Source organism: Orcinus orca, chromosome 1 (assembly GCF_937001465.1).
Source record: "Orcinus orca chromosome 1, mOrcOrc1.1, whole genome shotgun sequence".
Taxonomy (NCBI): Eukaryota; Metazoa; Chordata; class Mammalia; order Artiodactyla; family Delphinidae; genus Orcinus; species Orcinus orca.
Window position 1 is genome coordinate 174,739,568 of NC_064559.1, and position 14,934 is coordinate 174,754,501.

General features: G+C 38.8%; 1 protein-coding gene across 2 annotated transcripts in view; it reads left to right on the top strand.

The window, feature by feature from the left end:
• PIK3R3 (phosphoinositide-3-kinase regulatory subunit 3) overlaps positions 1-14,934 on the top strand; it is an 85,325-nt gene that overhangs the window by 41,171 nt on the left and 29,220 nt on the right. For both annotated transcript variants that reach the window (XM_012539060.3, XM_049702598.1), the window contains exons 3-4: positions 6,369-6,477; positions 8,616-8,714. In XM_012539060.3, the coding sequence (XP_012394514.1) occupies positions 6,369-6,477; positions 8,616-8,714 (208 nt within the window). The remainder of the gene's footprint in view (positions 1-6,368; positions 6,478-8,615; positions 8,715-14,934) is intronic.

Sequence of the window (14,934 nt, forward strand, 5' to 3'; positions counted from 1 at the left end):
TAGCAGATTCCCCAAGCTGCTGGTCAACTCAGTTCAGTATAGAGCTCCCCCAGAGAAGGAATATAGACAGCAGCAAGTCTCTGTGGCTCCTTTTGGTGATTAGGTTGTAACCTACCTGCTGATTCAAGGAGGCGAATTGGTTCTTGTTGGGCCCTCCTGGTCATGGCATTCAGTTCAGTAAGGACTAGGTTTGAGAAGCCCAGTGTTTGAACTTGAAGTTTTCCCAGGAGGGGATCAATTGTTCCTTTTGCTGGGTTTTCATTGCACCTTACTTTACTTTTATTATAGTTATTTACCTCATTCTGCTGAGAATTATGGTTAGGTGTTTCTAAGTGTCATTCCCTCTAGATTTGTTCTTTTGAGTGCCTTGTCTTTGTACCTTTCATAGTGATAGCAAAGTGCTTTTGTATAGCACACGTTTAAACTGTTAATCCTTATACGTAGAAGAATTTTAAATTCTACAAAATTATAGTTCCAACTGTTGCTACTTTTATAAGCCACATCCTTTTCAAAGAAGATAAGTATAAATAAGTAGCCAATTAGAAAAAAAAGTATGGATTATAGCAAGCTCTCCCCCATCTAGTGATTTCAGAAGCCTGATTTTTTAAAAAAAAAAACAACTTTATTGAGATATAATTCACATACCATACAATTCATCCACTTAAAAAGTATATGATTCAGTAGTGTTTAATATATTCACAGAGTTGTGCAGCCATCACCACAAGCAATTTTGGAACATTTTCATTACCCCCCAAAGAAACCTGCATACATAACTGCATACATTAACTGTCATTCCCTTTTCCCCTTCAACTCAACCATTATTCTACTTTGTCTTCTATAGATTTTCATGTTCTGGACAATGGAATCATATAATATGTGGTCTTTCATGACTGTTTTTTCACTTAGTCTAATGTTTTCATGGTTTATCCATGTTACAGCATGTTTTATTCCTTTTTACTGCCTTTTAATTTATAATTAAATATTAAATATATTTAATTATATGTATATGTATTCTCACACACACCACATTTTATTTATTCATGTGGGTTGTTTCCAATTTTTGGCTATTATAAATAATACAGCTATGAACATTTATATATAAGTTTTTGTATGGTTGTATGTTTCATTTCTCTTGAAATATACAGCTAGGATTGAAATTGCTGGGTTATATGGTAATTGTATGTTTAACCTTTTGAGGAACTACTAGACTGTTTTCCAACCAGTTGCATCATTTTACATTTTCATCAGCAGTGTATGAAAGTTCCAATTTCTCCACATCCTCACCAACACTTGTTATTATCTGTCTCTTTGATTATAGTCATCCTAGTGGGTATGAAGTGGTATCTCATTGCAGTTTGATTTTCATTTCTGTGATGCCTAATGATATTGAATATCTTTTCATGTGCTTGTGGACCATTTGTATATCTTCTTTGGAGAGATACCTATTCAGATCCTTTGCCCATTTTTAATTTTAGTCACTTTTTTTTCTGTTAAGTTGCAAGGTTCTTTATGTGTTTTAGATACAATTTTTTGTCAGGTATATCATTTGGCTCTTAACATTTAGGTCTTTGATCCATTTTGAGTTAATATTTGCATATATGGTGTGAGATAGGGGACCAACTGCATTCTTACATTCACATTGTTCCCCTTTCCCCACAGTATTATCTATAACTTTTTTGTTAATTAAAAAAGAAGTTTTTTTGAAACAATCTAAAACTTAAAGAAAAGTTGCAAGTACGATACAAAGAACTTGATTTCTTGAACCATTCAGAGTAGGTTGCTGACATGATAGTCCATGATGACCATGTTTGTGTGTATTTCCCACCAATAAGAACATTCTCCAACGTAACCACAATACAACTATCAAAATCAGAAAATTAACATTGATGCATTACTACCATCTCATCCTCAGATCCCATTCAGGTGTCGCCATTGTCCCAGTAATGTCTTTTATAACAAAAGGAGCCAGTCCAGACTCACACATTGTATTTAATTGTCATGATTCTCTAGTCTTCTTCAATCTGGAACAGTCCCTCAGTCTTTCTTGACTTTCATGACCTTAACATTTTTGAAGATTCCAAGCCAGTTTTGTTTTTCTTTTTTTAGAGGGAATCTTTTTTTTAAAAATAAATTTATTTATTTTATTTATTTTTGGCTGTGTTGGGTCTTCATTGCTGCGTGTGGACTTTCTTTAGTTGCGGCTAGTGGGGGCTACTCTTCGTTGAGGTGCGTGGGCTTCTCATTGCGGTGGCTTCTCTTCTTGCGGAGCACAGGCTCTAGGTGTGTGGTGCACGGGCTTAGTTGCTCCGTGGCATGTGGGATCTTCCTGGGCCAGGGCTCGAACCATGTCCCCTGCATTGGCAGGCAGATTCTTAACCACTGCACCACCAGGGAAGCACCAAGCCAGTTATTTTGTAGAATGTCTTTCAGTTGTGGTTTGTCTGATGATTTGTCTGTGGTTTGTCTGATTTCCTCATGATTAGATTCAGCTTATGCATATATGGCAGGTATTTGGCAGAAGTGATGTTGTGTCCGTGATGCATCCTGTTGCGGGCCCATGATCTCACCATTACTGTTGGTAGTAACCTTGATTAAGGTATATTTGTCAGGTTTCTCCAATATTATATTAGTCTTTTTCAATACTTTTGTGATTAATAAGCATTTGTGGGAAGGCCTTCGAAATTATATGTCTTCCTCATTAATCTTTCAATTTTTTCATTTATTTATTTATATCTGTGTGGACACATAGATTCCTATTTTGTTTAATGGTTTATATTCCCTTACTATTGTTATTTGTATTGATGCTCCAGTTATCCCAGATTTGGTAGTGGGAGCCCCTTCAAGCTGACTTCTTTGTTCTTTTGTCATGGCCCCTCATTCTTTGAGTACTTGGTTACTTTTTAGCACAACATAATGTTCCAGGTACATTTGGTACTTGCTCTGCCCAACCTCAGCCATTTCTTCAAAGAGCCCTGGTTCCTTTTAGTGCAGAATGGCATTAGAAACCAAGATCTGGGTGCTAGGTGTGCATATTAGGATTTTGCTGATCCCAGGACCTCTCAGGGGACAGAGCTAGGGAATAGTTGTATTTTCTATAAGTACAGACATTTATATCTATCTATCTATCTATCTGTTGAATTCCATGAGTTCACATCAATAGCTGCAATTGCAGTCCAAACCAGGGGGTTCATTCTATTTTTCTGCCTTTCCATATCTGTAACTTCCTTTTTAGACTGTGAGAACCCCAGCTCCTATTATCTATAGTAGTTCTACTTATTTGATCCATTTCTCTGTATTACCCAGTCTTTCATAGTTATTGCTACATTCTGCCTACCCCCTCCCATCCCCTGCCCAATTAGAAATTCTTTGCATCCTAATCTGGCTTTGCCCCACTGTGTTGGGATGCCCACCTCCTAGGACTGTGTCCTTGTTAGCTTGGTCTCCAACACTCTGTGCCACCCGGGTCCCAGGCCACTGCCCTTCTTCTTCACTCACCTTCAACACCCCACGCCAAGTTGCCCTCTTGAGGATTCCCTCCTCACCCTGCTGGAGCTCTGAGATCCTTGTTGTGCAGCTGCCCTCAAACATGGACATAGTCCTCCCTCACCTGCTTTGGGCTCTGACACCAGCTCTTGGCCATCATGATCAGCTCTCCCTTAATGGCTTTTGGACTGAATTGTTTGTGAAGGGGCTTCATGTTGTCTTTTGAGAGAGAAGTTTTTTGGACATCTGTTTAGAATTAAAAGTTTATTTTTTTTTCTAATTTAGAACTATTTTATTTGAAGAGATTTTCTTCTGTAGTTCTAAACACAAAACGAATGCTGTTTGACTGCTTCAGAGGCATCATTGTATTTAAATGCATCATGTGATACATTTACATTTTAAGCCACGCTTGAAATTGAAGACTCAATACAAGCTTTTTAAAAAATATTTATTTATTTATTTTTGGCTACATTGGGTCTTCGTTCCTGCACGTGGGCTTTCTCTAGTTGCAGCGAGCAGGGGCTACTCTTCATTGCAGTGCGTGGGTTTCTCATTGTGGTGGCTTCTCTTGTTGCGGAGCACAGGCTCTAGGTGTGCGGGCTTCAGTAGTTGTGGTGCATGGGCTTAGTTGCTCCACGGCATGTGGGATCTTCCCAGACCAGGGCTCAAACCCGTGTCCCCTGCATTGGCAGGCGGATTCTTAACCACTGCACCACCAGGGAAGTCCCAATACAACCTTTTTATTATTTTTAAAATTACTTAATTTATTATGTGTGTGTGTACAAATATACATTTTTTTTAGCCTTTATTTTTTTTTGAATTTTATTTAATTTATTTTTTTTATATAGCAGGTTCTTATTAGTTATCCATTTTATACATATTAGTGTGTATATGTCAATCCTGATCTCCCAATGCATCACACCACCACCACCCCGCCACTTTCCCCCCTTGGTGTCCATACGTTTGTTCTCTACATCTGTGTCTCTATTTCTGCCCTGCAAACCGGTTCATCTGTACCATTTTTCTAGGTTCCACGTATATGCGTTAATATACGATATTTGTTTTTCTCTTTCTGACTCACTTCACTCTGTATGGCAGTCTCTAGATCCCTCCATGTCTCTACAAATGACCCAATTTCGTTCCTTTTTAACAACCTTTTTAACAAAGAAAGTATTAGTTGTAACAAAACATAACTATTCATTCTACAGATTATCATTTTTCCTAATATGACCACTAAATATAGAGCCCCTATTAAGTTTTTTTTTAGAAAAACTGACACAGTAATGCAAACTACATTTCCTTTCTCTTTACTAGTAATAAACTATGACATCCATTTGACAAAGCACTACCCAACCCTACCAAAGTCATTTCTGCAACCTTTGTAACTCAAAATTGACCATCTTTTACACTTAATCTGTCTCCTGTAAGGAATGGATGTAAATGGTTATGTCAAGTGCAGAAGTCAGTCTGTGTCAATTGGTATGTATTTTATATTGTGTTCTTAAGTTAACACCAGAAAATGAAAAATAAGTACTCTTATGTGAATGAAACATACCCTTTGATAGTTATCACAAAGGCAGAATCAATTGATTTTTAGTCAGGACTAGTGTCTCAATGTCCATTTCTTTATTAATACTTTTTATGGAAACGTGTTAAAGGCATAGGTATAAACGCACACGTGAACAGCTTACTTCTCTCCCAATAACCACTTGCCTGGCCTTGCTCCTCCTTTTCATGGGATCAAGCTACTGAGCCCTCAGCTACAGAGGCTGTGGTGCCTAGTCAGTATTTTTAAATAAAGCAGATCTCATATCATCCTTTTCTGAAAAATGAAGTACAGAGAAGACTATGGAAAGTAGTGAGAAAGAGCATACTGTGAAAAACAAAAAACCAAAACCATAGGATGTGATGTTCAAATTTAGAGAAGAGCTGGTTCATGATAATTGTCAGTAAATCATAAAGTAGGGGGCAGATTGGGCCAGGACTGGAGAGGCAGGAAGGCCAGGGAGCCCCAGTGCGCCTGACAAAAGTGGGCATGCTCCAGATGGACAGTCTAATTACAAACAGTCTAATTGGCAAACATTTTCACAAAGCTGTAAACTCTTCAAGGCCAGGGACGGTGGCTTACTCAAGTCTGTATCCCCACTTCTTAGCACTTTCTTGCGCATGATAGACATTTAATACGTATTTCTGGGAACCAGGGAACTGAGCTGAATCAGCTCACTGCTTTCAAAGCCATTTTGGGTGGTGTCTATTCATGCAATTCATTCACTCCTCTGCCTAAGGCAGGGATGACAAACAGACTTTATCTCACTCTGATGGACTGATAATGGATGCCTGGAAGCATGAATGACACAGATTTTGAGGGGACTTCCTTGGCAGTCCAGTGGTTAAGACTCCACGCTTCCACTGCAGGCGCACGGTTTCAATCACTGGTTGGGGAACTAACATCCCCGCAGGCCGCGCGGTGGGGCAAAAAAAAAACTGCATAAAGAAAAAATGACGTGGATTTTGAGACCGATTCCTGGCATGGAGGAAAGGAGTGCCGCTCATTCACAATGCCACCTTGAAAGAATGGTGGCACAGACATTCTCTATTCCCCACCCCTGGTCTAGGAGAAGGGAATCCAACGAAAAGCTAGTACTTTATAAGAAGGAAGAAAACGCAAATAGCTCGAATATTTCATTTTTTCAGGCAATTATTAGTAGAGTTCTAAAAGGACTCTTTCTTTGGCTAATGTTTAACATTTAACATAAAATAACTCTTAATTTGACTTATAATTATTTGAATCTTAGTGTACATTGGTTAATGAGCTGTGTTTGAGGAAATTAGAAAACAAATAATAATTTACATCTACAAAATAATAATATTCATTTCTCTTCTAGCTCTTCCACCAAAGCCACCTAAGCCAATGACTTCAGCCATTACAAATGGAATGAAGGACGGTTCTGTTTCTCTTCAGGATGCAGAATGGTACTGGGGGGATATTTCAAGGTAACTAGAAGGGTACTATAATTGAATGAAGTTTAAAAAAATAATTTTGAGATTATGAGTTAAAATAAAACATTTTTAATGCCCCACAAGTTGTCATTTAAAGATTACCATTTAAAAAATTGTTTAGGAGAACCTTTCAAATTTTCTAAATGCTTTTCTTCCCACAAAAAAAAGTGACAAGAAAATCTTTCAATTATGGCTGTGATTATTACTTTTAATACTGTATTGAGGATAGACTTCTGAATAAATGAAACCTATACATTTAGGATAGGTGCATGTGTTTTAGGACAAAAGATATTTATCTGTACTTAATTTTCCTTTTCTGTTTCTAAGGCAATGGTTCCACAATCTTTGCATGCACAAGAATCATGGGGTAGGGTCCAGGAATCTGCATTTATAACCTCCCCAGGTGATTTTTATGCACCCTTCACACACCTCCTTTTGAGAAACAGGACTCTAGTATAGATTTGCTTTTTGGGTAAAATGTGGTTTTGGGAAGCTTTGAACTTACAGAAGGAAAAAATATATATGTATATATATTTTAAAATTTGAACATTGTATTTTCTTGTTTTTAAAAAGTCCTATCTATTTCTGCCAAGTCAGATTCCAGGTTGCTTCTATATTGCTCAATATGCTTGTCCTTCTCTTTCTCTTGTCTGTTCTCTCCCATTACAAAGTAGCACTCATTTCTTTTTTTTTCCTTATCATTTTAACCCTCTTTAAATATACAGTTCAGTGGCATAAAGTACATTCACATTATTGTTCAACCATCACCACCATCCGTCTCTGGAACTCTCATCTTCCCAAAGTGAAGCTCTGTACCAATTAAACACTAACTCCCCTTTCCTCCTGTTCTCCCCAGCCCCTGGCAAGCACCATCCTGCCTTCTCTTTCTATGAATTTGACTATTCTAGGTACCTCATATAAGTGGAACCATATAATATTTGTCCTTTTGTGTTTGGCTTATTTCACTTAGCATAATGTCTTCAAGGTTCATCCATGTTGTAGCGTGTGTCAGAATTTCCTTTTTAAGGCTGAATACTATTCCATTATATGTATATACCACATTTTTATTTATTCATTCATCTGGACATTTGGCTTTGGTGAATATTCGGATTGTTACAGCTTTGGGCTATTGTGAATAATGTTGCTGTGAACATTGGTGTATAAATGTTTGTTCAAGTTTCTGCTTTCAGTTCTTTGGGTGTATACCCAGAAGTGGAATTTCTGGGTCATATGGTAATTCCTTATTTAATTTTTGTTGTTGTTGTTGTTGTTGTTGTACGCGGGCTTCTCACTGTTGTGGCCTCTCACGCTGCAGAGCACAGGCTCCGGACGCACAGGCTCAGCGGCCATGGCTCACGGGCTCAGCCGCTCCGCGGCAGTGGGATCTTCCCGGACTGGGGCACGAACCCATGTCCCCTGCAACGGCAGGCAGACTCTCAACCACTGCGCCACCAGGGAAGCCCCTCCTTATTTAATTTTTTAAGGAAGACTTAATATATTTCATATTCAAATTGATCAGAAAATTTAAATTTTAGCAGTGTACAATAAAAGGATCTGTTATATTTAAATACTACGTAATTTATATTTTAAGACCATGTGGTTCTATAATTCAAGTTTCTTTTATGCTCTGCCATTTTCTTTGAGTCTTCTAGTGTTGTTCCTTAAAGGCCTAAACCAGCTCTGCAGAAGGAATTTGTTATCAGTATAAATTCAAATTGGAGAATATTATATTAAAGGCTGTGAACTAAGTAAATTATCCACACTCTGATCTGACCCAGCTGCCACTGTTGCTTAAACTTAATCTTCTTTCTAAACAGCTGTTGTTTTTTCCTGAAACTCTACAAGTTCATACCTGCCTAAGGAAGCCCTAAAGGCTTAATGGAAACACTATTCCCTACAGACAGTTGAAACCTGGAAGAGTTCAAAAATCAAATACCCTTCCTTAGATTGCATAACACCAAAAATCAAAACAGAAAGAAATATCTACGGGGAGGAACTAAATGACCTCTGGCAGCCCCCATGATTCTATAACCTTAGACGTACCTACCTCCCAACTAGTCTTAGTGATAATATGTGAGAAGAACAACCAACACTTACATTTTTTTCATTTTTCCTATAATTCTGTTCTTCAGGGAGGAGGTAAATGACAAATTACGGGACATGCCAGACGGTACCTTCTTGGTCAGAGATGCCTCAACAAAAATGCAGGGAGATTACACTTTGACTCTGCGGTGAGTATTTTTTGGCTAGGGTTCTACTAGGATTATTTATTTCTGGGTATACAAAGATTCCTGTATTTTATTTAAATCTTTACATACAAATTTTTTCATATTTTTATTTAATTTAGATACATAATTTTTAGTTTGGCTAACCGTCCTTTTTCTACACATTTAAATATTTAAATGTTATATTAAAAAGGCAACAGTTTTTATTTTTATGTAGCAATAAGACAGAAAGGCTTAAAATCCCTAAATGTAATGAGTAAGAAATATACTGTTGACCTTATGAGTGAAGGAGAGGTCATGGGCACAGCCTAAGGTTATTAATGATGTGCTGGGAATCCACGCCTCCAATAACAGACTTCAGAGAGTTAAACTCAACATAGATTAGGCTGATGAGGATATGTAGAAGATAAAGCAATTCTCAGCCTATATCATGCCATCCATGTGGGCGTATTAGAATCTCATAACGTGGATGTATCATTCTTTATATTTACAAAGATGGGATGTATATTTATTAAAAAACTTTATATATATATATATATTTTTTTTTTTTTTTTTTTTTTTTTTTTTGCGGTACACGGGCCTCTCACCGTTGTGGCCTCTCCCGCCGCGGAGCACAGGCTCCGGACGCGCAGGCTCAGCGGCCATGGCTCACGGGCCCAGCCGCCCTGCGGCATGCGGGATCCTCCCGGACCGGGACACGAACCCACGTCCCCTGCATCGGCAGGCGGACTCTCAACTACTGCACCACCAGGGAAGCCCTATAGATATATTTTTAATTAATTAATTTTTGGCTATGTTGGATCTTTGTTGCTGTGCACGGACTTTCTCTAGTTGTGGTGAGTGGGGGCTACTCTTCGTTGCGGTGCGCAGGCTTCTCATTGCGGTGGCTTCTCTTGTTATGGAGCATGGGCTCTAGGCACACAGGCTTTAGTAGTTGTGGCTCGCGGCCTCTAGAGCGCAGTCTTAGTAGTTGTGATGCATGGGCTTTGTTGCTCTGTGGCATGTGGGATCTTCCCGGACCAGGGCTCGAGCCTGTGTCTCCTGCATTGGCAGGCGGATTCTTAACCACTGTGCCACCAGGGAAGCCCAGATGGGATGTATATTTAAATAGGTTAGGAATACTGTATTAGATATTTCCACATTCAGTTTTAACAATTAACATAGCCTAAGGGCAGTAAAGTCTTGTGATTTTTTTTTTAAAGGAATATCTAAATAAAAGAATAATGATAACAATAGTGACAATAACCACTTCCTTGTACTAAGCATTTTACATTCAATATCTATTTATTTATCAAAACAACCTTATGGGGTAGGTATTATTAATATTTCCATTTTATAGATGAAGTAACTGAAGCTTAACTTTGTTAAGAAACTTGTCCTAAAGACACTTAGCTTATAAGTGGCAGAGGATGAGTTCAAATCCAGACTTATCTGTCTCTTTGTTGCCTTTCCAGCCTAGTATCTTTAGGAAAAATAATCCCATATTTTATGCTAGAAATTTGGGGTTTATATCAGTTTCTAGTAAAGACATTAATACCTTAGGACTTCAGTTGTGCTGAGGAATAATTAGTGTTCTACAGTGATTCATTCAACTTAATTTTTTCCCATTCCAGTCAGGCTTCTGTCTCTACTACTCTACACGGACAGCTAAACCAATGGCCACTTCTTTCTTACCTTACCTGACCTCTTAGCAGCATTAGTCATAGACACTTCTTCTTAGAAACAGTTTATTGTCTTGGCTGTTGTGACATCACCCTCTCCTAATTTCCTTCCTAACTCCTTTGCTCAATATCCCAGGGCTCAGAATTGGGCCTCCTTTTCTCCATTCTCCCAAGGTGAGCTTGTCCTCTCCCATGGCTTTAATATACAGCTTCGTGGTGATGATTCATAAACCTTATCTCCAGCTCTGACCTCCTGAATTCCAGATGCATATATCCAGTTGCTACTTAGATAACTAGAGGACATACTAATTTTAATATAATCAAAGCAGAATTCTTGATTTCTAATGCATCTCCTCTACCCAGACTGTTTCTCTTCTAGTCTTTCCTTTTTTCAGAAGCAGAACCACGATCTCTACAGTTACTAGAACCACAAATCTTTTTTTTCCTCCCTTTCCCTCAGCCTCACATCCAAGCCATCATTAAACGAGCCCTGCCAACTCTACCTCCAAATCTACATCCATAATCTCTTCACACTTCTCTACCATCCAAATCTAAGCCACCATCTTCTTGCTTATATTTCATAGTTACCTCCTAACAGATTTGGATATGTAGAAAGTTGGGAGAGAAGGTTTGCAGGATTAGGTAACAATAGGAACAAAAATATGAAGGTGAGGAACTATAGAGTCCTGTTCTGTGAGATGCAATCCCATTTGGCTAGAGGGTAACATTTGAAAAGAGGAAAAAGCAGTAGGGGATAGAAGGTTGGAAAAGGGTCATGTTGAAGAGGGCTTTGAATTCTAAAATTTGGAGTTTGTGTTTATTATCATAGGGAGGAGGGGGAACCATTTCATTTTTTAAAAAAATTTATTTATTTTTGGCTGCGTTGGGTCTTTGTTGTTGCACGTGGGCTTTCTCCAGTTGCAGCCAGCAGGGCCATTCTTCGCTGCAGTGAGCAGGCTTCTCATTACAGTGGCTTCTCTTTGTTGCGGAGCATGGGCTCTAGGCACATGGGCTTCAGTAGGTGTGGCACGTGGGGTCAGTAGGTGTGGTTTGCGGGCTCTACAGCACAGGGTCAGTAGTTGTGGCGCACGGGCTTAGATGCTTCGCAGCATGTGGGATCTTCCCAGACCAGGGCTTGAACCCCTGTCCCCCGCATCGGCAGGCAGATTCTTAACCACTATGCCACCAGGGAAGTCCCCCATTTCATTTTTTAAATAGGGAAGTTATATGATCAGACCATATTTGAATAGAAAAAAATAAAAAAGGATAGAGACTAGTAAAGAGTTAAAAGGCTATTATTAATTGAGAGGGAATGATCATCCAGAATTAGATTTATTCTTTAATCATTTAATATTATTGAGTGCCCACATTGTTCTAGGAAAAGAAAATGATGGACAAGCCAGACATGGTCTCTTGTCTATAGTGTTTATATTTGGGAAGGGGTATTAGTGGGGGAGAGGGAGACAAAATAAACACGTAAAAAGGAAATGAGGGAGTTCCCTGGCAGTCCAGTGGTTAGGACTTGGCATGGCCCTGGGTTCAATCCCTGGTTGGGGAACTAAGATCCCGCAAGCTGCGAGGCACAGCCAAAAAAGAAATGAGACTGAATCACTTTGTTGTACACCTGAAACTAACACAATATTGTAAATCAACTTAGTTCAATAAAAAAAAGAAAAGATAATTTCACAGTGTATGAAGTGCTATATAGGGAATACATAAGGTTATCTGATAACAGAATATGAGGAAAGGGAATTTCACATAGTTTTCAGGAGGGCCTCTCTGAGGATATGACTTTGGAAAACTGAAGGATTAGAAAGAGCCAGCCAGAAAAGTGTTCCAGGGAGAGGGAACAGAAAATGCAAAGACACTGATTTTGGAAAGATTTGGTGGATCCAATGAATGCAGAGACTGCTGTGCCTGGCTTCCAGTGTGAACCACAGAGTGGTAGGAGATGAAGTTGAAAGTGGAAAGAGCCCAGTGCAGAGAGCCTGATGAGCCATGGTAGGGAATTTGAAATTTATTTCTAAGTGCAAAAAAAATTAATAAAAGGTTTCAAGCAGGAAAATGACATGATTGAAAGATTAAATGAACTATTACGTAGGATGGTGGCTCTAGGAATGGAGTTGAGGAATCAAAGTAAGAGGCAATGTGGAGCTAAGAGCTAAAAGAATTTGATAATAGAAAAGGTATGAGGTTGAGGAGGAGTTAAAAGTGACTGGTTTGACCCCTGCGGGGCTTAGAATGAATGTGCCATTTATAGAAATAGGAGAGCCAGGAGCAGTTGATTTTTAGCTGCTTCAGAACTTCCAGGTTAAAAAATATCTAGAATATGGCTAGAAATTTAGGTTTAATGCTTAGGAGAGAGTATAGGGCCAGAAAAAGATTCAGGTACCATCTATATAGAATAATTGGAATTTTAAAGAAAGAGTTTATTTTGGAAAAAATGGGTAGAGGCTGAAGGCAAATTTTTTTAGGGAATAACTGTGTTTAGCAGCAGGATGGAGGCAGAGAAAGAGCAGTCTAAGAGTTGAGAGAAAAGAGTAATGTCCTAGAGGTCATGGGAGTATGAAATATTAAGAAGGAAGTGGAGATGGAGGGAAGGAAGGGAGTAGGGAAATTTCAGTCACTGCAAAGAATCTGAGCCTGGGATAGAGGAAGTGAGCAGAGTCTGAATTTGGTGACCCTCAAATGAGAGGAATGAGAGTGAAGTCAGACTGCAGAGAGTAGGTGATGAGAAAGTAGAGGTTTTTCAATTCAGTAACCATTTAAAAAAATCAGCAAATAGTATTTATTATAGAAAATCTGGATAGTTAACAAATCTTTAGGAATCTGATATATGCCAGGCATTGGGCCAGGTGCTAGGATATAAGAAGGAATAGCATGATTCTTCTGTTCAAGTGAGGGAGAGGCATAATTAAAAATCCACCACCACAATTCCTTCATGTCTTTACTTCCCTCCTTCTCTGTTTAGGGTCCATGGTCCACTATTAAAGTTACCCTTGTGAATATATCCTCTCTCCAAACTTGCTCCTCTCTCCCTTCATAGTAGTCGTCTAACTATATTCCAACACTTGTTAAATTCAACTCTCCATCTATTTTTTGCTTATACCTGGGCAGCTGAATGTGGAGAAAAATACATCATGCTGATTGGTCTCACATTAACTTTGTGACTGCTAATCTTAAGTGGGCATTTAGTACTGCCCAGCTGAATTTGCATTTCCGCAATCCATTTGCTCTCTCACTTTTCCTAGATGATAATTTCACATATTCTTTTTTTTCTCTTCAGATCAACAACCCACCTCCTTCCCTTTTAACAAGCTGCTTCCTGTTTCTCTGAGGACATGGAAGCAGTTAGAAGCCATAATTCCATCATGCTCCTGTTGCTATAGCTGTCAACATGAATGTAAATACTCTGCCTTTTTCCTGTTCCATTCATGTCCTTGTCCAAGACCCTGTTGTGGACTGGATCCCATCCCATCCCTCTAACCTACTCAAGGACATCACCCTAGGAATTATCTTGTCCTTTCTTTTGTATCAACAGTTTTTGTCTCTCTACTGAGCCGTTCCCATCAGTATATAAATATGCTATACTGTCTCTCACTTAGGAATAGTAAATAAAGAATACTCCCTTGACTCTCTTTCTCTTTCCAGCTATTTCCCTATTTCTCTGCTCCCATTTACAGCAGTATTCCTAAAGACAGTTCTCTATAGGCATTTCTTCTATCTCTTCTTTCATTCTCTTTAATCCATTCCAGTCAGGCTTCCATCCTTACCATTCCACTGAAACCATTTTGTCAAGATCACTTAGTGATTCTCTACTTTGCCAAGCCCCAAGATCATTTACCCAGTTGATTATTTCCTCTTTGTTGAAATGCTTTTTTTTTAAATTGCTTTTTTTGGATACCATTTACTTATTAATTCCCCTCTCTTGGTTTCCTTTGTCATCTCCCTGACCACTAAACATTGGTGTACCCCAGGACTTAGAACTCGGACCTTTTCTCTTATTCAACTATGTTCATCTTCAAATAACATCTATAGGCTGACAATTCCTGATTTTATACATCTAGCCCAGAACTTTCTCCTGAACTTTAGATTCTTCACATAGGCTGCAGGATCCTCTGCTCTTGGATGTTCACTCGGCATCTCAAATGTAACATGTCTAAAACAAAATTGTTTTTTCCTCTTTAAACGTGTTCCTTTTATATATCCTTCTTCACTCCAATAAATGACAGTTCCGTTCTGGCTACTTAAGATAAAAACCTTGAAATCATCTTTACCTTGTCTCTTTCTCTTATATCCATATCCAGGCCACAGCATATCCTGTCAGCTCTCTCTTCAACATATATTCAGAATCCCACCATTTCTCAGTGTCTCCACTGCTACTACTCTTGTCCAGGACACCATCATGTCTTGCCTAGATTATCTTTCCACTCTACCCCTTCCCACTTTGTATGGTCTCACCTCAACCTAGCAGCTAGAATGAGCCTTTTAAAACACAAAATAGATGATATCATTCTGCTCAGACCCTCTTGTGTTTCCCTGTCTTACTCAGCAAAATCCAAAGC